General features: G+C 36.4%; 1 protein-coding gene across 5 annotated transcripts in view; it reads left to right on the top strand.

The window, feature by feature from the left end:
* The first annotated feature begins 849 nt into the window (after nt 1-849).
* LOC111604983 (low-density lipoprotein receptor) overlaps nt 850-24,475 on the top strand; it is a 45,965-nt gene continuing 22,339 nt past the window's right edge. For 4 of the 5 annotated variants that reach the window (XM_030222774.1, XM_030222775.1, XM_030222772.1 and 1 more), the window contains exons 1-3: nt 850-1,054; nt 2,162-2,736; nt 16,719-16,862. In XM_030222774.1, the coding sequence (XP_030078634.1) occupies nt 2,214-2,736; nt 16,719-16,862 (667 nt within the window). In that variant the 5' untranslated portion in view covers nt 850-1,054; nt 2,162-2,213. Of the gene's footprint in view, nt 1,055-2,161; nt 2,737-16,718; nt 16,863-20,116; nt 20,256-21,792; nt 22,112-24,475 lie in introns of those variants that run through there. The other variant, XM_030222776.1, reaches the window with a different exon arrangement.

The raw sequence follows: 24,475 nt of genomic DNA, 5'->3' as shown, positions 1-24,475 counted from the left end.
GAACTCTCTCTTTCTCTCTAACTCACTCTCTGTTTATTATCTGCTCTAATATCTATAAATTTGCCCTTTTCCAATTATATCAGTAGATATTACAACACTTATCTGTCATATATTATAGAATTGTGTATGTATGTTAATGCTTACACAAATTTATTCATACTATGTAGACCTCATTGTCTGACATTTTCGAAATTTTATGCAATATGCAAATCGCCCGTAGAGCCTAGTCTGGCTATTGCCTAGAGTAAAAAATAGTTGCGTGTGTAAATGTTGATTTTTTGGAAAAGGAATGGACTTAAAGAAATTTATAATTAGCAAAATAAAATATGTTGAAACGCTACTATATCGAAATATACAAGGTATAATATAGTGCAAATACTTGACAGATTGTATAATCAAGCCTAACAGTACTTAATATTCTACAGTATTCGTTTAACATAGTCTGATTACAACTTTGATCGTTCTATGCAATTAACATATGCATGTCATGGTCTCTGACCTATGCCAAGAATCAATTTATGCGAATAGTATTATAGCAACTAAATTGGTTGGCCATTGTGCTCAGACCCAACAACTGGTCGAGCAATTGGCGAAGAGCATTTTGTTTCTAATAGACTTACAACCACCTGCAAGCTCTTAACTTTGACTCTTTCGAACACTTGCTCTTATCAACACAGCATTACTCTCGCAGGGCTCTCTCTCGCTCTCTCGCTCTTTTTTTAACTTTCGGTACAACTGTCAAAATTTTGTGTACGCGTGGCGATCGTTCGTCGGTGTTCGGCTGAACTGAAACACGAATGAATTCGGAATGGCTCGTTGGGTAACTGCTCCGCATTGGTAGATCAGTCGTTGAACGTTGTGCGTTGCGCGCAGTCGTATCGTTGTTGCTGATATTATAACGGTCAAACAGCTGCTTAGCTGACAGAAAATACAAATAATAATAATTCGTGTGGACGACATATGCTTCAGTAGTAAATGTTCCCCCAAACCAAAAGCAAATAATATAAATATATTGTAATCCAAACGATAAAAGAAGAGAGAGAAACAAGAAAAGGTAGCGAGCGGTGCTCAAAAGTTAATATTAAAAAGCAAGTGCTAATTGCTAACGTATGAGACTATTTAGCTGACTTGCGTGAATCTCAGATGCTATTTCGCTCTATAACTGTACGGCATATCCGATACGGAACACGTGTATTTCGAGGTCGCATTTTCTGCATTGCCAAAAAAAAATCCAACAACAAAATGTATATTAAGAAAATCTTTGTTTTTTTTTTTGTCAACTGAACGATTTTTAGCATACACTAAAATTAGAATAGCCAACGTCGAAAAGTTTCACTTTAGCTTCGACCAATTGGGCAATATCAAAAGGTACTTCAGTTGGAGTGTAGGCGCCAGAAAGCTTCGATTACCATTCATAGATAAAGTATTCTAACTGTGATTCACATTCGTAGTGTGCTTATGAGTGCGATCTATTCATTCCAGCCATAAGCCATTCAGCGTGACAAGTAGAAACTCGTATGCTTCATGTTTAGGGTTTACCTTGTAAAACCTGCACTAACCGCGCTGAATACGTTTGGCCGCATGAATAAGTCGTCGCCCTTATACATTTTGCAACCTTTATATGGGTTTCATTTTGAAATACCCTGCAGTACCAAGCCCCAAATGGGCCTGAACAAATTAACACTCCATATTTAAAAATACCACAAAACTATTATTTCACTCACACTGCTTACACTATATGCACTACATTTATTTACTTCCACTCTTTTTCCGATCGTTTTCAACAGATCATTTTATAGGGTATTCCAAGCACAGCATAGTTCGCTGTTCAACTCGTGCATGTATACTTTTTTCGATTTTTTGCAACATCGTATGATATTTCTTTTTTTACTTTTGCTGTTCCGCAAGTTTCTTTTGCTCTTGCACGCTCTTCACATTCGATACAATCCCCAAAAATTTTATCATGGCGTTTCGCTCTCTGTATAATTCTTCTTCTATTAGTTTTCGGTTGGCAAGATTATTTTTCTTTCCGTCGATGCTTGAACAGCTGACGTAGACATCGCGCTATTATTTAATAATGAATAGTATATAAAATACTCAAGAAAATTGCGTGAATAAAAGTGAATAAAAAGAGTTTGTGACTTTTTCATCCCCATTTCAGAGTGTGAAATCAATTTAAAATCAATTTATCAATCACAAAGCTTAAGCATAAAATGGATGAACTCCCAGCCACAGCAGGCGAAGCAACAATTACAATAAACATAAGTAACAACAGCAACAACAGCAACAGCAACAACGTTGTGGATACACCTCCAAAGGTCAGCGCATTCTTCAGCAGCAGCTCCAACTATCAGAGCCGGGTGCAGCAGCTGATCAGCTTCAGTTTCACGTCGTCGTTCCATTTAATCTTTATCACATCCATATTGAGCATAAGTAAATTTTGCAATGCCGCCGCCGTAAATGCTGCTCAGGTGACTGCATCGGCGCCCAGTCCCAGTTTAATCATATCAAATCTGAGCGGATCGGCGCTGCTCGAGAAAATTATGAAGACGACGACGCTGAGCCCACAGCTTGATAAGCTCAAGAGTTCTGCGCCCGCCGCAGCTAACAGCATCAGTGGGAGCAGTCCTGGCAACAGCTTCGGCTCATCCTTCTTCAACAGCAAAGGCATCAATCTGAGCATGGACTTTATGTTCCAGAATGTTTCGGGCAAGATAAATACGCCGTTGGATATATGTAAGTATACTTTAATTTAGAATTTCCAATCTTAAGAAACTATGAGCGTTCCATGTATTTGGATCGAACTTAAATGAAAACTTTGATTAGCTTCGCTGTGTGTGCGAGAGACGTGCCCACATTTGTTGACTTAGTTTCGCATTACTTGTCGATCAGGCCACCAAGCCTCCAATTTCAAAACGTTTATTTAGTTATATGACTTGGTTTATTTGGAATAACATTCGTCTTACGTCTGACGCAGCATATCGTGTGTGTTTCCATGATAAAAGCTATGCCTCAACCACATTCCATTTTGTCTACCTTTTACTTTCCTAAGTCGCTTTTCATACCCATCTTCTCTCTCTCTCCCTCTGTCTCTCTCCTTCTCCCTGCTGGGATCCTCTCCAATTCATGTTTCTTCATTTTCTGCTGCCGGCCGGCATCTGGCTTCCGAGAGCATAGACCTCGGCGGCTGTGGAGAGCAACAAGTGTTTCTTGGTTTCTTTTTTTCTTCTCTCTTCACTGAGTTTGACTTCATTTTGAAGTTGTTGCTCTGCGGTCGACACAGTGATGTGAGAGAGCCCCAGTACGAATTTAAGTTGGGGACGCACGTGTTGAGAATTGAAGCAAATGTTTGGTCTGCCACAAGACGGGCCCACGATAACCGAACCAGTTTCAATGTATAAATATTTATGTAAAGCCAAGCATCAGTTAAAACATTTGAAACTTCATGCATAAAAAGTATTTAAAGTAGTCTCTAGAAATCCATGACTCTGATCTACAAATAAATAAAATTCTTATAATATGATGAGTAACGTAAATTAGTGCATTTTTTAAGGCTATATATATTATAAATAATTCCAAAATCATCAATCAGCAAAATAAGCTCTCGAAACTTCCCTGTCGGAGCGAAGCATAGCGAGACAAGAGACTATTTATCTACTAAGAAGAGTATTTAATCTTCGGTATTTTTTAGTAATTAGAAATATTAGGTAAAATAAAAAAAAACTGTTAGGAAACCAATCAGTTCGCAAAAAAAACCCCAAAAATAAGTGTTAAAAAGTCGAGAGTTGTTATTGAAAACCGTTAAAACTAATGAACAACTTAACCTCAATGCAGTCAAACATCCATTTTCTGCGTTTCCGTTTCAATATTAATATTCGCAAAAACCCCCACTAAAAAAAAATATTTATATATATATATATATTGATTTATATATATATTGATTTAAAAAAAGTGAGCAAGCCTTCATTTGTCAAAAACCAACCTTAAACCAAATGATCTCAAGCACAGCGAATTTTGAGTTCAAAACCAAAGCTTGAAGAGGTTAAAACTCGAAGCTATAACAAAGACGGCAATCAATAGGTTCAAACCGGTCACTGGGTCAAACTGGGGGTCTAATAGTCTAATAGTCTCCTAATACGCAGCGGTTTTGACATGGCCCTTGGCGTGTGTCTGAGTCCTATTAATAATTTACATGCCTTATTTGCAATCGAAATGCTTTTGAGCTGTAACTGTGACAGTTGCCAACAGTAAAATGACTTATCAGAACCAAAATAAACCTAAAGGCCAAATGTATTTAAGGCCAGGCAAAATGTCACTTAAGAAACTTGGCAGCTCGTGAAACAGGTAATAGGTCAAAGAGTTAGCTCTATTAGTCCACTAGCCTTGCTGGCATAAAATGTGTCAAGCATCATAGTTGATCCCATAAAGTACTTATGTGGTCTTGGCCGAGGCTATGTTTTATAGCCATGTTGGTGCTTCTGATCCCAATCAAAATATAAAACTTACAACTCGTAGCAGTAGATCTGTTGGAGTGTGCAGATTGTAGCATCAACATAATATATATATATATATAAAGCCAGTCGATCTAATGATATGATATATACTATGCTATTTTCAAAATATTTTGAACAGGGTATTTAGCTCTGAATTTCATATCAAGATGTTAATTATTTCCAAAATAGTGCCAGCTCGAGGCAGATTATTTAGTAATTTCTTCGAGATATTTTTAGCATCCAGCCACCAGTAATTGGCAAATGAAAATTGTCAACTGTTATTTGGTTAGCTCTCAAATTGGTAGCCGCAAAAGCAATCGAAGTTCTCGGCACGTTTCCGAACAGCCTAATGAATGCCAGCTACAGATTCAGATGCACAAGCGAGCCAAAAGCCAAAAACAGCACTTCAGTTGGACAGTGTATGGGAGGGGCGGACAGCGTTGATTTATTTTAAAATCGAAATTAAACAAGTTTCGAGCCGACATCATCATACAAAGTAAGGAAAAAGCAGAAGCAGGAGAACTTGCAGCGAGAACTTGTCGTCCTCGTCCAGACTTTCGTAATTAACTTGGCTAATTATGCTCAAAAATGTGCACGTGCTGTGAGCCACTAAGTTCAGACTGTACTCTGCACTCAGCTACTAGCTGACACTTTATGCATTTCCGTTTCAGGCTAATTACAAAACGCATTTTACCTTATGCATAATTACGAGCACATAAACTGGTTGCAAACGAAACAACTTTCGGCTGATGAAGCCTAAAAAGTGTAACAACATGCTGCAATTGTTTGTATATTACAAGTCACACTCATTCACACACACTCTCAAAACACGCATCACACTTAACTACATGTGTCTGTCTTTCATAACAGACACCACATGTAAAACAACAACAAACACAACAACAGCCACAATGGCAGTCATCTTATTGTAAAGATTTCAATGTTAAACATCTCGTTGCTAAAGTTTTTCGTACTTAAATTGCAGTCCCATATTAGCTTTAATTATGCATAAGATGAAAATGTATACAGAGAAGTGGGAGAGTGAGAAAAAGGGCTCTGTTTGACAACTGTGTGAAAAGCGCTTAAAGCACTTGGCTTACAGTTTGCCAAGTAAATTATTTGGCTAAGAAGTTCACAGTAGACCCAGCTGGCTACATAGTATTCTAATATTTTAAGTACATATAGTCTTAAATATGTAAAATTAATATCCACTATATTTATAACTGCAAAGCTGAAAAGCCTTGCTCAATGAGGCAGCTTATTTAGTACACTCTGCTGGCTCAAATGAAGAAGACTATAAATATATGAAAGAGCTGAAAATCGTTGCATTTGATAAATATTCATATTATTATTTCTATCCTCTTTTATAACTTTCAATTATTCCCTAAAAATACCCCATATACTTCCTAACCTTCTAGTTAACATCTTTATGGAAACTGTGAACTCTATGCTAGTCTCTTATAAGCACGGCGCACAATAAAATTATATAATTTACTACAAAATTTTCCATTTTTAATCAACAATCATAGCAGAAGAATTGCTTCATCATATAACGAAGAAAATAGTAAATTCTCATTCGATTTCAAGTATTTGTAAGTCGATTATCATTTCTTACTTATCACGCAATATCAATAGGTATTCAGGCTACTTGAATATTACCCAGAAAACAATTCAGGATTGTATGAGTCAGTTGGAGAGGCGTTTTCAGCTTTCTGACTAATTCGTAACTAAAACAACGTAATAGTTAGCCAGTACTATAACGAAAACAAGCTAATCTCAAGCGCATTGGAATCTCATCTATATAAAAAAGCCACCCTTTGAAATTTTCCCATCGACTCGAGCGCAAGTTTAGCTCTAATATGATACTCTATTAATGATTTTTCTCACATTCTATATTGTGTGGCACTCATCAAACAAGTCTAATACGTATACGCATTAAATACACGTATGCCATAAAAATGGGTTAGAAACAAATAGGGAAAATGGCGTGATTTTCGCTATTTCACATTTTGTTTTGGCAAGTGTATTTAAAGATATGCGCATGAATCGACGACGTTGTTTACAAATGCACACTGTATAAATACTAATTGTATTTTTAATTAGAAAACGTAGTCCTCTATGGTTGGAGGCGCTTGCTTGTGACGTAGCCGTGTTTTTATATTTCGATTCAAACCAATAAACACGATTTGATCATCATTCGAATCGGGTAAAGATGAATAATGGGTGTATTCAAGCTGATTCATACATTGTGTTCAGGCCAAACAACTGTTTAACATGCCAATTGTTGCGTATGACGTCATCAAAGATCAGGCCACTTTCTGTCGACGCTAAATATCTCATATGTTTCGTGAGCCAGAGCGAGAATGCAGTTAAGAGCGACTCTAAACATCAAACACGAACTGTATATATAAAGAAATACAGCTAAGAAACTCTCTTAAAACGTTGAAGCCAACCATATAATTAACTTTTCCATAATGGCCGGTAGCCAAGTCGCAAACCTTTGGCTATAATATCTCACAATTCACATGATTGTGGTTTGGCTCACGACAAACCAAAAACAACAAATACTAATGTTATTTATCGTAATTGCAGGCAAATTGTTTATCAGCAAAATATGACAAAATTAAACAAATTAACTGATAAATGATAACAACGATAACAGCAAAAATATTTCAAAACTCTACTAAATATGCGCACCATATGATGCAATGGGTAAACGCTGCTTGTGTTATCATTAATCTAATTTGTATATTCATTAGCCTAATATATGGATTATTGGCTGCTCTTTAAGATACTAAAAGTCGCCAGATATCATTATGGTTAAGCAATGAAAATGCCTTAAGTGCTTTAGAATAACAAATTTAACTGCTTTTATAACTTAAAAACATTTGAATATCACTTTCGCAAAGCTGAAATCAAGTTTTAAAAGAAATATGACTGCCCAGAGGCCTTCTTAATAAAAACTGTATGCTACAATTTTTTAAATTATAATTTCTTTTATTTTTTATTATAATTACATAATTCAAATAATAATATCGTAATCACCTGATGAGTTACCTGTTTAGCTAACACGCTTGTGCTAGTCACTCATCAAAAGGCTTATTTGCGCAAAAATTGATAAGAATTATCTGTTTAACCTTCATTTCGCTATGTATACTGATAATGGCCAACTTCTTCACTCAGTTCCACAACATATTGGCCAATATCTATAACAATAAGATCTTGTATAAAAACTACAGCTAAAAATTATACAATCGAATAATCGAAATTCGATTGAAAATCGATTATTTCGCCTGTTCAAATCTATTTTAATCAAACAAGTGTTTTTTTGAGAATTGTCAGCACTTGAAACTGCATTGACTAAGTCCAATATACTCCGTTTACCGTTGGGAACGATACGAAAACACGATAAAGTCTAAAAAGGCTAACTTAAGTCAACAAATATTTTTGGTTAACTTATCAACATTGTTAACGTGTGATTAGGACAAAGTTCGCTTTAATTATGCGTAATATCAGAATGACGAAATTCGAGCTAGATAATTATAACTTGAACTGTGACCTGAACTGATATATATATATATATATGTATATGTGTGCCTGTTAATAAAGAATTTTTATTGATTTAACCATTTAATTGACTTTTGCGCTGATTTTTTCTGTTTGTTGTAAGTCCCTTTTCTGCGAGTGACCTAACAGCTTTATTGAGTTAATGGTGCGAATTTTCATGAGAATCGACCGGGAGGGGGCCAGCTCAACGGTTGATTGATTTTTGGTCTCTGATGGCTGGCAAAACTGTGCAATGAGCCTGGACCAAGACACGCATTTAATTGCCGCCTCAATCAGATACGAAGTGCCAGACAGCGTTTGTCAATCAAATCGGTTACCGCCTCTCTTTCACAGCTGGGTATTTTTGTGGTTTGCTGTAAGTTGCGTTAAGTTGTCGAAAAGTAATTTAATTTATTCAATTTGCAAGTGCGAAGGGCAAAGACAGAGACAAACGTAAACTTAACGCTTGCTCTACAAAAACTATTTGGATTTCAAGGCCAGGAAATTGGCAATTAAATCAATATTTACAATCTGCTGTCATCAATCTTCATTTATATCAATTTGTTGTCTCTAGAGAAAACAAACACTGTTACCGTTAAGTAAGCTCAATTGTAGGGCTTTAAAATCTTAGGTAACAATGCAAAGGACTGCAACTTGTGAGCTTGTAGATCTCGAATATATGCTAAGAAAGAAAACTTCAGAATGCTATTTCTGTATGTCCTAAAACACTGTGTGTAGGATGTCGACTTCATATAAACATAGATAGAGAATATATTAGTATATATTATATATATATATATATATATATATATTATATTATATGGCATATATATATTATATATTATATATATATATATATTATTTATATATATATTATATATTATATATATATATATTATTAGAGAATATATTAGTCTTAAAGGTCTCTCTTAGACTTCAAGCTATATTCAAGCTCTCATTCAATAGGGTATCCTATAAATGTATATAAAATTAAATTAAAATTAAAATTAAAATTAAAATTAAAATTAAAACTAAAATTAAAATTAAAATTAAAATTAAAATTAAAATTAAAATTAAAATTAAAATTAAAATTAAAATTAAAATTAAAATTAAAATTAAAATTAAAATTAAAATTAAAATTAAAATTAAAATTAAAATTAAAATTAAAATTAAAATTAAAATTAAAATTAAAATTAAAATTAAAATTAAAATTAAATTAAAATTAAAATTAAAATTAAAATTAAAATTAAAATTAAAATTAAAATTAAAATTAAAATTAAAATTAAAATTAAAATTAAAATTAAAATTAAAATTAAAATTAAAATTAAAATTAAAATTAAAATTAAATTTAAAATTAAAATTAAAATTAAAATTAAAATTAAAATTAAAATTCATATAAATTTAAATAATAAGTTATAAGTTAAGTAACTCAAATTCAAATTCAAATAAACTGCATATTTATGCTTGATGTTGCTTGATTGAGGCTAATAAAGAGTCGAATATCTTTGTAGATAACCATTCTGAATAGTTCAAATTCATATCTATCTATATGAAGCAGATATGATGCAGCTTCAAACAGTTATACATTTAAATAAATCTTTTACATTGCCCATTGTGTTTAGATGTGACACAAATTTGTATATTCGAATTGTTCATCTCGATATTGTGGAGCAATTTCAATTAAGCAACTAAACGACTCACTTAAAATGCAAATTGCGTGGCACACACAGAGAGGCGCACATAAAAAAATTGTGAGAGAGACAGAGAGAGGGCGAGAGAAAGCTGCAAAATTTTCCCATTCACACAATAAAACGAACGAAAACTCTTTTCATTTCATATTAAAGCGCATTCGACATGCAGCAAAAAATCAAATAATAAAAAATATTTCGATTTTTCTATTTTATTGGACATTTTTCATGCGCGCATCTCTTTAATAATTGAGAAGGTCCTAACGCGACTTTTACGCAGTGAATCATGTAGAATATAAAAACAAGTAAGAAAGCTCTAGTCGGGGAGCCCGACTTGGAGATACATTGAACCCAGTCCTATCTAAATAAAAAACGACATTACGAGACCAGGATTCGAACCCTGATTATTTGCGCAATGTGCGTTAACTCTACCGCCACTTCACAATTAAAAAAAAATAAAAAAACAATAAAAAGTTTCCCATCGCCGCAAGGCTTTAACCTGAGACCAACCGCTAACGGACGCCGTCTCTACCAACGCAGTCACTGCACTGCTTACTCAAGCAGTGTCAAATTTGCAGTTAAGCAGCAGCTAAGAATTCAGCACAATTCAATCGCAATTTCGATTCTTCGAATAGAAAAGAATACACGCATTTGAATGTATGCGTGCACACGCATAGGAAAAATGAGTGCGCGTGGCGCTGCTGACATGTGCTTTTGCAAATTAGCCACACGTTTTGTTTAATGACTTCTGTTTTACTTAATGGATTTTAATGAAATTTTCAGCCTATGATCTACATATTCTATTGGCTTGGTAGAGATGCATACGCCGTCACATAATGGCCCTATTTCCAACTAAACTTATATTTTAAGAATTTGGGAAAATTTGGGGAAATCTAACAAAAATCAAAAATGCATAAATATACATAAAACTAAATATAAATATGGCTCTAGCTCTTCAGACGTCCGAGATATAATTTAATAACTTCATTTCAATCCTGTTTTTATTCGAAAACAATTAAATGCGAATAGTTATCGAATATTCGAAACAAACTCGATATGCGACTGCTATACACGGACCTACAAAAAAGTCTCTAGCTCTTATAGATGCTGAGATCCACGCGTTCGCACATACGGACAGACCTCAATCGACTCGGCTTGTCGCCCTGATCAAGAATATATATACTTTATGGAGTCTGCCACGCCTTCTTCTGCCTGTTACATACATTTGCACAAAACCATTATACCCTGATTTGCCATTTTCATATAGATCTGGGTTTCATAAATTACAAATATATACATATTTAAAGCTAGTTTTTAATTAAATTTAACTAGTTTAACTAGTTAACTAGTTCAAGTTTTCTACACAAATTCTGATATATTTTGGTTTTATGATTAGTTTAAAAATTTCTGTGAAAAATTAAACACACAGTTAGAACACGCACTCACAAGCATACACTTAATTTAACGTAAAGTAGTTCAAACAGAAGCCAAAAAATTTAAATAAAAATAAAATTTCTTTCAATCGCGATCAGTCGTTCGACCTGTAAAGACGTGAATTCGAACAGCCTTCGCTTAAGCTCTACTGCTGCAGAGTTCTAAAAATAGAACTTTGCGGTGCATTCTTCAACGCAACAGCAACAAAAACCGCACACGCAGCGTTTTCTTATCGCTTGCTTCCGCGTAACTCAATTGCTTTAATTGCAATTTACGAAATTTCGTCGCTTGGCGCGAGTGCGCCTGCACTCAAAAGCACAATCCGCGATGACATCTAATGTCAATAACCTCGCTACAGCTGTAAAGGTAAATGCAGAAATGCAAGCCCAGCTTAACGTTGTGATGGCAAATAGGCAAGCCTCCATCATGCCAATAAACTCAAAAATAGATATCGCCTCCGTGCAAGGCATCACTAACAACAAAAACACGAAACGTAAACAGCCAAATTCACCAAAAACCATCAAGAAAAGGCTCATCTTCGACGAACCAAGCACCAGCAATGCAGCATTAATATCAGAAAATCGATTTTCACTGCTCGTAGAAGAAGATGAAGACTACAGCGAATCACCTGTAGCTCCAGAAGCCCCAGTATTGACCGACCAGCAAACTACACCGAAACCTCGTCCGCCCCCCATATGGTGTCCAAACATCAAGTCTGTGGCCCTACTTCAACAGATAATAGATAAAGTAATTGATGCTAAATCATACGTAATTAAGCCAAAGAAGAATAACATAGGTGTATTAACCCAATGCAGTGAGGACTATCGCAGAGTTATAGACCACTTTACTAAGCTGGAATTGGAGTTCCACTGCTACCAGCTTAAGGAGGACAAACCATATAGAGTCGTGTTCAAAGGGCTTCACTCCAGCACTGATACAACACTAATTAAAAAGGAATTGGAAACCAAAGGCCACACAATTACAAATGTGCACAACCCACTGAGCCGTATGGACAAAACACCGCTAAATATATTTTTTGTTGACGTGGCTCAGGCCCCCAACAACAAAGAAATTTTGGACATTCGAGTTGTCTGCAGGCAACGCTGCACAGTGGAACTGCCAAGAAGATACAACGACCTGACACAATGCCATCGCTGTCAAGAATTTGGACACACACAACGCTACTGCCACAAAGCTCCCAGATGTGTGCGTTGCGCCGGGAAACACGCATCCAAAGACTGCACCCGCGAAAAGGACCAGGCACCAACTTGTGTGCACTGTGAGTTACAGCACCCAGCCAACTATAAGGGCTGCCAAGTATACAAGCGGTTGCGCAAATTGCAATCCCCAGCACAAAAAAGGAGTCCCACACAAACACCGTCTACGGGTCCGAGTACTGCTTCCGAAATTACAAGGCCCCGGAGCATTACCCAAGCCACGAGCTTTGCAACGCCTATTAGTGGTGTTTCTTACGCACAGGCCGCTAGAGGTGGACCGTCAAATAAGAATACCACAAGTGACACTTTGTTCACTGAAATGCTTCAGCAACAACAACGTCAGTTTGACGCAATTAATGCCGAGCTCAAAGCGATGCGAGAAGTACAATCCCAACAAGCAACCATGCTAAACAGTTTAATGGCCATCATAACCAAGCTTGCCTACAAATAATGGCTTTACGTGTGGGTATCTGGAACGCCAATGGCCTGAGAAACAAGACTCAGGAACTGGCTGCGTTTCTCTCACAAGAAAACATAGATATAATGTTAATAACAGAAACTCATTAGTGCCCCACTACACAAATTTTCGGATACGAACACTATCAGGCTCATGGTGAAGGAGCAAACTGCTTTGGTGGATCCTCAATCCTCATACGAGCAACAATACCGCATACACCTTTACTGCCAATTTGCAACGCAACAATGCAGGTCTCAGCCATCACCCTGCCTACGTCTATTGGAGCGATCGAAGTTGCGTCAATTTATCTTCCGCCAAACACTGGTCTGTGTGATCATCACATGGAACAGGTTCTAGGCCAAAGGTTGAATAAGACCCTCATCGGCGGCGACTGGAATGGATGGCACCCATTTTGGGGAAGCAATAGTGCGAATCGTCGCGGAGAAGTCATATTTGAGGCGATTCAAAACTTACAATTCAGCATATTGGCGACTGGAGCCCCCACCCGTTACCCAATTAATGGACACAGGCCCTCGGCAATCGACTTCGCTGTCTACAAAGGCATCTGTGACCGGCAATTGACCATTGAAGAATCCTTGGACCTATCCTCTGACCACCTGCCACTAATAGTCACAATCCACGCGCAGCCACAGCCCTTGCCCATTAGGAAACAACTACTGCCAGCAGGATCAGATTTAGGAGTCTTTAGGCGCGAGCTCCATTACTCTTTGCACATAGAAATGGAACTTAACACTCCTGAAGACGTGGACTACGCAGCAAACAAACTGCAGGAAGAAATAGTCAAAGCTGCGCACCAAGCCGCCCCACCATCTTGCCAAACAAGACAACAGTCTCCGTACAACATCCCCCTCACCTTGGAGGCCCAACACCTACTAATACACAAAAGATGGGCCAGGAGACGCTGGTTAAGATTACGCACGCCTGATGCCAAATCCATGTACAACGAAGCCACGAGGCATCTTAAAGCTGCTCTCGCCCTGCTTCAAAAGAGGTGTATCAGCGATGCGCTGGTACGAGCTGAATCGCCCACTGACGCAGAGTTTCAATTATGGAAATTTACAAGAAAGCTCAAACGGCAGCCAATACGACGTCATCCCATTCGGAGCATTTCTGGTTCCTGGCACATTGGAGACGAAGCTCAAGCTGAGGCTTTTGCAAACCACCTTCAAGACCAATTCACGCCGGTGATTACCGCAGAGGCCTCAGAAATCGAAGCAACAGAAGACATCGTTCTCTCGCCCCTCCCAGCTGAAGACCAGATAACTGGATGTACAAAAGAAGAGGTTCTTGAACACATCAGAAGAGTGAAGGCAAAAAAATCCCCTGGATATGATCTAATAAACGGCAGAGTCCTTAGAGCACTGCCTGACTCCACCATAGACTACATAACTATGGTGTACAACGCCATGCTCCGCATCCGGCACTTTCCAGCCTGCTGGAAGCGCGCCGTGATTGTGATGATTCCTAAGCCTGGCAAACCCGTGGGAGAAATTGAGTCGTACAGACCAATTAGCCTGTTGCCAGTACTCTCCAAAATATTCGAAAGAATATTTCTGGAACGAGTACTGACACATCTGGGACGCCAGGAGGCCATTCCAAACCATCAGTTTGGCTTCAGGAGACAGCATGGAACACCGGAACAGGTTCACAGAGTTGTGCACCATATCCTTGGAGCCTTTGAAGAAAAGATGTACTGCTCTGCCGTCTTTTTAGACATCAAACAGGCGTTTGATCGAGTTTGGCACCTGGGACTGCTGCAGAAAGTGAGGACCACCCTTCCAGCCCCATTTTTCGCGTTGCTATCCTCATACCTTATTGGAAGAACCTTCCAAGTGTCAAGGGGGCAAACAGTATCCTTGACTAGACCAATTATGGCTGGAGTACCACAGGGTAGTGTTCTAGGCCCAACACTTTATACTTTATTCACAGGAGATATGCCAACTCCCGAGCCAAATATAGGAAGTACAGATGCAGTACTCATAGCGACCTATGCAGATGACACCGCCATCTTATCACGTCACGTATCTGCGCAAGAAGCTTCAGACTCACTACAAAAATATCTGGACTCTTTCGGACGCTGGGCAAAACGGTGGTGTATCACCATTAATGCACAAAAGTCTGTACATACTACCTTCGCCACTAGAAGAGGAGATTGCCCAAGCGTTGCATTGGGGCCCACTATTCCCAAAGCCTCAAAAGTAAAGTACCTTGGTATCACTCTTGACAGAAGGCTGACTTTTAAAGCGCACATAAGTCAAGTAACCTCAAAATGCAAAAGCAAGCTAAAAACCCTCGACTGGATGCTGAGAGCTTCAAGCAAGTTGTCTTACAGCAGCAAGGCCGCCATCTACAAGGCAATAGTTGTCCCAACCTTCGTATATGGTATCTCTCTATGGGGCTCCTCGGCGAAGACTACAAGGAACAAAATTCAGACCCTGCAGAATAAAGCACTACGCAGATGGACTGGAGCCAGCTGGTTTGTAAGAAACTCAGTCTTACATAGGGATTTAGCAATTCCCACAGTTGCTGAACTCATTGGGCGACACAGTTCAAGATACGCGGACAGACTTGCAGCGCATCCTAACCATCTCGCAAGCAACCTGGCTATAAACAACAATAGGCGAAGACTGAAGAGATTGCATCCTCTAGACAATATTAGAACTAATTAAGATAGTAGCTACAAGTGCAGAATAATTGGCATATCTGCCCTCCCATTAGTTAAGGTTTAGAGCTAAATGCGCTATAGAGTCTAAGACAATAAGCTGCAACAAAATAAAGAAATAAAAACGAAAAAAAAAAAAAAAAAAAAAAAAAAAAAAAAAAAAAAAAAAAAAAATTTCTTTGCTCTAAATTTCTGAACTTCTCACGATAATGAAGTGTGTTGCTGTGTGCAGACAATGTCGAGTCCCTCACACACACACACACAGAGACATTGTCTGCAATTATAATTAAACGTGCATCTCTCTGTGTATGGGTGTGTGTGTGTGTGCTCAGCTCGTGCATGTCTTGTGCCGTGCTTAAGCAATTGTCAATTTGAGTTAAGTACGCACAATTAAATGTCGAATAACACATGGTTTTGCTAACTTGAAACACTTTTGGATTAAGCAGCTGCTATACCCACACCCACACACGCGCACAGCTAATTTCGCAATCAGCTCAGACGCAAGCAGCTATACCTACGCTGAAACCGCTGAATCTTTAGCTATTTAATGGCTAAACGGAACTGCGACTGTCGCCATTTTGCTTACAAACGAATTTGTCACTAAGCCCACAGCCAAAAGCCATAAACGATTGATGAGTCCCAGTTGAGGGCTTACGCACATACATAGACATACCCACACAGACATACACACACACACACACATATACGCATAACCTACACATTGCCTGTCATCCTGTAAGCTCGCCTTGTATTTGCGCTTATTAATTTCAAAAATTTGTGTCCTTTTGTTTATGGCGGCGTATTTTGCGGTTTACCCCTTTACAGACACACACACACACACTTTGACACACGGACAAGGCCTGCCACACTTTATTATTTACAAGTTTTTTGTTTATTGTCAGCTTTTTGGCCCCGACCTTAGAAAGGTCTTAAAGCTTGTCAACGCTCTAGAGCCACAAAAGCCTCCTCTGACCCAGTCCCGCCAAACCCATCCCTGCCACGCCCCACTATTTTAATGGGCGCCATTGTGCGGTTCGCAACGTTGTTAACGAGCCAAAGTTTTCAACTTAAATGTTAGTTATGAATTTGATTAGGCCACGAAGAAACTGAACTTAATGAATTAATATGTATTTGATTTCGCATAGATCTGCTCTCTTACTCACACTCCCTCTCACTCTCTCTCTCTCTTTCATGCTGCAGCTCAAAGCCTGACACATTTTTGCGATGAGAAGCAGTTCCGCTGCAAGGAAAGCGGGGAATGCATACCCATTCGATTTGTCTGCGATGGCGACACCGACTGCAAGGATCACAGCGATGAGCTGATCGAGCAATGTAAATTTCAAGGTAAGTCTCAGTCGTTAACATTATGTCACTTTTATGGGGGTCATTCTCGAATGGCTGTGCCTCTAGACAATTGAGTTTCATTCAAGTTTAGGTGCAAGTTCTGTTGGCCCAAAGCAAAGTACAAACAATATTTTAAGTTAAGCTTCGCCTAGGCCAAAGTCAAGACACATGGCTCTGGACTTGAATGAATGGTCACAGCTGTTGTCATTGTGCTGCAATCACCGCCCCACATCCCTCTCAACCCCCTCTAAAGCCACCTCAATCTGTCCTCTCGCACACTATAATCTGATGTCAGTCATTTTGTAGTTTTTCAATTTAGAAAATGTCACAGAACTAACCATTTACTTAGCTGTGTGTATGTGTGAGTGTGCATGTTTACTTTTGTATTGGTTTTTAGTGTTTCACTATTTATTTGGCTTCGTTGTTGAGTAAGTAACAACTGCCTGTTTATTTAGTGTCATGTTAGGTGGGCACTCAACTGCCCCAAACTAAATTTGTTTTCGTTTCATTTTTACTCCGATATACATAGTAGGTATATATTTGGATTTATCTAGAGATATACTCCTCTCTCTCTCTGTCTCTATGTGTGTGTGTATTTCTTTTTATTAGCTCTTTGTGTTTAATTTACAGTTTCTGATTTACTCGTGCTTACATTTGGCAACACTTTTGTAATTTTGTGTTGCATACTTTTGGGGCTGGCACTTAAATTAGACCAAACAGTGAAAGCTGAAATATTGGGCATACCTTGAGAAGCAAGCACAGTATTGTACTACAAATACAATAACAACAACAAATAAAATTCTTTTTATATATAATATAAAGTTAAAAAGAAGGGAAACCATTTTATTGATATTTTGTTATGAAAATATAAAAAGTATAGAATATTAAATAAATAGCTGAATTGCTTTAATTTAAATTTCTGATTAGATATTTATATATATATATGATTCATTTTATAATATTAAAAACATTTTAATAGTTTTTATTTTTTAAATAAAATCTTTTATAGTTTTCTAACCATTTTCCCATTAAAACAATAATTTCAATTGGTTCAAGCTGTTGGCCAAGCTCAACAAACTGAACTGTAATTATAAAATGTTGCACATAAACAACAACCTTGAGCCAGACTGTGCTGTGAGCGAGTACCAGAGCGTAGTAAACTAGAGTGTGGCAAGTGCGGAGGGTAGCACTTGGGACGCGTACAGCAGCTAAGCACAAGTTGAGTCTTATTTGGCGAGCATTTAAAGCAAGTCAAGTGCAATCTAACTAAGCCATTGCATCATGCTCCCAGCAAGCTAGAGCTTCAAACAAGTTAAACCAAGAGCTGAGCAGAACTAAGCAGAACAGCTGGCAAAAAAAGCTTAACTTGTTTGATTGTGGCTCAACTCGAAAATGATAACATTAATATATTTAATATAAATACGCAGACGCTACAGTCTTAGCTGCTGTGAACTACTTAAACGCAGAAAAATATTTTACACCGAAATTTTAGTTTCTGTGACTTGAAATTTTGCAACTGAAGTTTTAAGTTCTAATAGATAAGCATTTATGACATGTTTACAGCACGAAATAAGAACTAATTGTTTTATTATTAAAAATCTAAAGAAAAGGAACAACAATTCCGGCAAAAAAAAGAATTTACAATATTCAAATGTACTTTGATCAATTTGTCTTAGTTAATTGAACAACAAAGATAAGGCTAATGCATTACGCGCTGATTAAAGAATATATTTATTATATAATGTTGGAAAGAAATCTACTGAAATATAAGAGTAAACAGTGAACACGCTAACAGCTTAACTATTCGTATTAGTTACAATTCGTATTAGATTACAACTATATATATTTTTAATAATTATAATTATATATATATAATTATAATTACTACAATTATAATATAATTATAATCACTGCAGTTGCTATTCTTATTAAAAATATATATTTATTTACTTTCAAGGTTACTTTCTACTTATTAGCACAAATATTTGCAAATCCAACTGATTAGAAGCAATAAGCAGCAGATTCTTAATTGAAATATTGTCTGTGACTTATGCATAAGGAAGTCGTGAGGTCATTTGGTATTATTTTCGCTGATATAGCGCATATAATCCTATCTACTCTCCGACTTATCGCGCACTTTACAATTGCGACTTAACAATTAGCATTTGAGCTTTTAACAAAAGCAGAGAGAGAGAGAGAGAAAGTCAGAGATAGAGAGAGAAAGAGATAAATTGTGTAAAGGCGAGGTAATGAGATGCTTTTCTCTAAAAAATCGTTATGCAAAGCAAATAGAAAGCGGTCCGAACTTGACCCAATTCACCAGAAGCTGGTTAATATGTAATATAAATATATACCTTTATTTATATCTGGAATATTCTTTATATATATATAATTATATATATATATATAAATATATATATATATATGTGTATCTGGTATTCCCCACTCAGCAAACACTACTAGGTCAAGCGTCTGACTGCGTCAGAAGATGAATTCTTATCGCTATTCTTATCTTTAAATATTAATGCGTCTCAGGCTAATTGGACAGCAAGAAACAAACTAAACTAGTACGACTACTAGATGTGCAACCTAGTTATCTCAATTAGTGCATACCCTGCGTAAGTATTTATGAATTTAAGTAAAACTAGAAGCTACGCAGCTCTGATGAACTCTCGTTTATTATAGTTCTTCTTTAAGCTCAGCATCAGTATTATTTATAATTATATATATAATATGTATATATTATATATTTATATATATATAATTCAAAACTTCAACTTAGTCATTAACTCAGGTACCAAATAGCTACGTTCGCCTTTACCTCACAGCCCAAACCTAATTATACCTAATCAGAAATATATTTATGAATTATTTGTTTCTGTTTGGGTTTACGTACGATTCTTATTAAGAATCGTATTTATTTTATTACTTTGTTTTGTTGACAAATAACAGCTGATTAGGTATAGACAGCGTCCTGAAGCGTAAACTACCGCTTGATAAGCGAAGTAAACATTTCCTGACTCACAACGAGAGAATACACTCAGTCATAGACACTCACTCATACACTCACTCACTCATACACTCACTCACTCATACACTCTGAAACTCACTCACTGACTATGCGACTCCGCATTGAGTGTCTGTCGCTTGGCTCTTATCAAAATTTGTTGAGCGCAAGCTCGAGAAGCGCTCGCCGAACAGCCTGTTTCTGCTTTTTGGATGCTGCTGGGCGGGCAGATTAATATTTTTAAGATACGCCGCGTTGTGCTTAAAACTCAGTTGGCAACGAACTTTCCATTAAAACGGACGTGTGTGTGCAACAGGACGAACCACAGAGACAGTTGAAAAGGAGCGCAACAAATACTGAGCAGACCCCAAAAAGGCGAAGCTTAAGTAAATGAAATAAAGTAGCCGAAAACTAATTAAAAACAAGTGACAAAAATCAAAATATACATGAAATTAAAAATACTAAAAAAAAATTATTAAAAATTTTAAACAAAAATTTATAAATGCTTTGGTGTGCGTGTGTGTTTGTTGTGTTTGACTTCGCAGTGGCGCCAACTCTAAGCGGAAACATTTTTGGCTTGGGCCTTGCCGTAGCTTTGCCATATTTTGTGCCCATAGTTTTCCCGTTGGTTTTTCACGCTTCTGCGCGTCGTTTTGTTGTTTTACTTTTCGCTTTCTCTTAGCCGCTGCTCTTAGCGGACGAACTTCACATTTCGAATTTTGATTTTGGCTTCTGTTTGGCATTTCATGAACTTGACACAAATATCCTGGCATGTCCTCAACAATTGTCATAGATGCTTATGCTGCCAGTGCGTCTGTTAAGTGGCATAAGGTGCATCATTAATGCCACATTATCATTATTAATATTTTAAAACAACAGCAACAGCAACAACAACAATGACAATGACAAACAATTCAAATTGAAATAATTGCAATTAAAATTAAGCACGCACACACAAAGAGCCTTAAAAATAATTCACAATGAAAATAAAGATAATTATTACACAAATACAGAACTGAGCTGCAGCTTAATTAAAACATTTGCAACAGCAACAACGAGAGTACGATTATAATATAAATTAAACAAACACAAATGATATTTTCATACAAAAAGTTAAATAAATCAAACTATATGTGGAATTAAAATTAAAAAAAGGGTGACAGGTGAAAGGTGAAAGATGTGCATTAAAATAAACAACAAATATGTTAAACTAATTATTAATTTAAATAAACATAGCGCGAAATCAAACATTCATGGTCAAAGCAAAGCTCAAACATTCTAAAACGTCAATCAATCAATTATTCATAACGTCGTCAAATGATTTTGCTAAATCGCAATTTACTAGAGGACAAAGGCAAATTAATTTTGATTTGTTTTTCTCAAATAAATAATAAAATAAATAATTAAATAAATATAGTTTTGCATTATTTTAAAATCGATTCAATAATAAAAAATAACGAAAATAACAAAGCAAAAGAAAATTATTGAATAATATAATTATTTTATAAATAAAAAAATTTTTATTTATTTATAAATTATATATCTAAGCAAAACACTACTCAATTAGTTAAATTTATTGAAAAAATTATTGAATCAATACAATTTACAATTTATATTATATATATTCTTTAAGAAAATGAAAACTTGCATAGATTAAATTTTTCTCCAAGTCTATTAACTTATATATAAATATTTTTCAGATATTTAAGTAATATTAAAATTTTAAATTTTACATCATAAAAATTAAAAAAAAATGTAAGAAAATAACAAAAACTAAACTTAAAAAAAGAATTCGTAAGCATAAAAAAATAAAAGTAATTACATACAAAATATGCAGTATAAAATCCGTCTTATAAAAGCAGTCTATGACCACTTGTCACTCAAAATTTTAATGCTAAATAAAAAGTATTGCCTACTTTTCAGCGCCGATTAACATAAACATTTTTGACGGCCAGCACGATATAAAAAAGAAACGCATTTAAAATAATTACGAAAAGCAAAGGCAAGAAGCAGAACAGCAATAACCAGGAGAAACAAAAATTTTATTGAATAATTCAAGCACGCACTTAGGCCACATTATAATCTAATACAATTTAACGTTTGAGGCCTTGTGAACAAGCTGGCAAAGTTGGCAACATGGGACTAATACGCAGATATACGCTCCCGATTTGCCGACTGCTGCTCCTCAGCGGATTATTACAGCATGTACAACAGCGCACATATGCCATCTCCATTGATACCGGTATGAGTTTATAATTTAAGCAAAATATAATGCAGAATAAAACATGATCGCATGCTAAACACCTGAAGGGCTACAGCTTCTTCAGCTCAAATAATATGGAAACTTTAGCATATACTTAAAGTTTACTTATTTTTCGCTAGAGTAGACAGCTCAACTTCTTATATTAAAAATAAATATTATAGTAGACCTTCACTTGCTTTAGATATTAGCTCGTCTGTTCGTTTCCTTAAGCTGATAGCCATTAGGATAAGATATCAATAGTTGAGCTCAGTTAAACTTCAACTGGTTCGAGTGTAGCTCAATTTACTGTTATTGTCTTGGGTTTGACTGTCATTTACTGTGTGTGGGCGTGTCTGAAGCAACAAAACTAATGTCGGGCATCAGTTTTTTTCTTATGTGTACAAATGAGATGTGAACAAACGACCATTAAGAGCAGCGACAGTAACTTAGTCGATTGCCACGTTGCGCATACGCCGCGTAAACAGCTAGGAACAACAAGAACAACGAGCAACGTTGCGACACAGCATTGTGGCACGACTTTCAAGCAGCTCTTAGACAAGTGGTATAAGTAGCCAATATATATATGCATATATATAGGGCGTTCAATATCGTTAGCATAAATATTCATGCAGTTGGAAGCAAAAAAACACATATCTAAAGAAATGTAAAAGACAGCTGATAAGCCACACAGCGCTGCTCAAAACTAGCTTCATTTTGTATAACATATATATGTCTGTATGTATATACTCGTATATATATTCATGTATGTCTGTGCGTTGGCTGCCAGTGTTAGATAAATTCAGTCACATATCCTTGGTGATGCCAGCTCCTGCTGGCCTTATAAGCCATAAATTATGCATGGCTCACTTTTAAGCAGCAGCAGTAGCAGCCGCCGCCACCGCTGCCGTTGCCATCCCATTTTATCAGCAAATGTGGCAAATTTAAGGCCGCTTCGCTTTTATTTCATCAAATCGCCCGCTTTACCAAACTCTCTCGTATATATTTATAGAAATATCAGCATATTTCAAAGGATTTTTGTACGCTTGATTGTTGTTTTTGTTTTCGCTAGATAAACATAAAGGTCTAAAAAATACAAAGCACAAATTTTTTTAACTTTTTGATATTAATATTTAATAAAATCATTATGAAATGTTAACATTTTATAGCTTGGCAAATTTGTCATATTTAATGGCATTTATATGCATACAAATAATATATATAAAAAAATCAGTAATATATGCTAAATTTGTTACAAGTCAAGTGTATATATTTGTATATACCCATGTCAAAATATTTTTAACGATTTTATTTTGTGGAGCAGAGCAAATAATCTGCTAGTCTTACCAAACACTTATTTCTAAGCACCTTAAAAGCGCTTGAGCTGCGGCTTATGCTTATGTTTCATCCCGGCGAAATTATAGCGTAAGCAGATTTTGGAATATGCCAAAAGACAGTTATTATTTCCGAGCATTAAATAGCTAAGCAGCTCCCAGCAGGAGCAGCAGCAGCAGCAGCACCAGCAGCAACAGCAACGAAATTTGCCAAAACTCAATTCAATTTGCTTAAGCTTTCCACTTCCGGGTCGCAGCTTTTATTTAACATATAAATTGTCCAGGCATTTAAATGCAATTTTAACGGACTTGCGCTGCCAATGGCTCGCTATCTGTTATGGTCATTCAACAGTTAAAACAGCAACAACAACAACAAACAGATTCGAGCATATGTAAAAAAGTTTGTCTCATTAGGGAGTAAGGTCTGCGCTCAAAGCTCACGCCAAGCGCCTCTTCAAATGATTTATGATGCACCCCTTAACCCGCAAAAAAAAAAAAACAAAAAAACTCTTGTTTTGCGTTTTTTTATATTGAAATACTTGAAGCTGAAGACAAAGCACAGAACACAACTCCAATAAAGTGAAAAAGGTGCCATAAACAACAAGCGGGAATGTCAGGACGAGCCTTTTTTAGTATACTTTGGCTATATAGGAAACACCCTGCTGTGCGTAGCAACAACAAACGGCAACAATTGTAAACAATGGCAGAAAGGAAAAATCGTCCCTACAAAGATTTTTCATTTATTTATTGAGGCGCGAAGGCAAAGCGCAAAGCAAAAGTTGATAAAGTGCGAACAACAAGGACGAACATGAAATTTGTGCACGTTTGCTTTCTTTTTCCGCCTTTTAAATGAAACAGACAATTCAATTTATGTTTGTCCGGTGCCCCAACAACAACAATAATAATCTCAAGAAAAAGTCAGAGAAACTTCATTAATGGAGCGGCCCGGCTCAAATTCAGTGGATAAACATTTCTCAATTAGACAAGCCAAAGGCAAGGGATCCAAAGGAAAATAATTCCAGCTTTAGATCAA

This window comes from Drosophila hydei, unplaced genomic scaffold, assembly GCF_003285905.1.
Source record: "Drosophila hydei strain 15085-1641.00,03,60 unplaced genomic scaffold, DhydRS2 tig00000063-arrow-pilon, whole genome shotgun sequence".
In the NCBI taxonomy this organism is placed as follows: Eukaryota; Metazoa; Arthropoda; class Insecta; order Diptera; family Drosophilidae; genus Drosophila; species Drosophila hydei.
The sequence above is the reverse complement of the archived record's forward strand: the minus strand, read 5'-3'. Positions and strand labels throughout refer to the sequence as shown.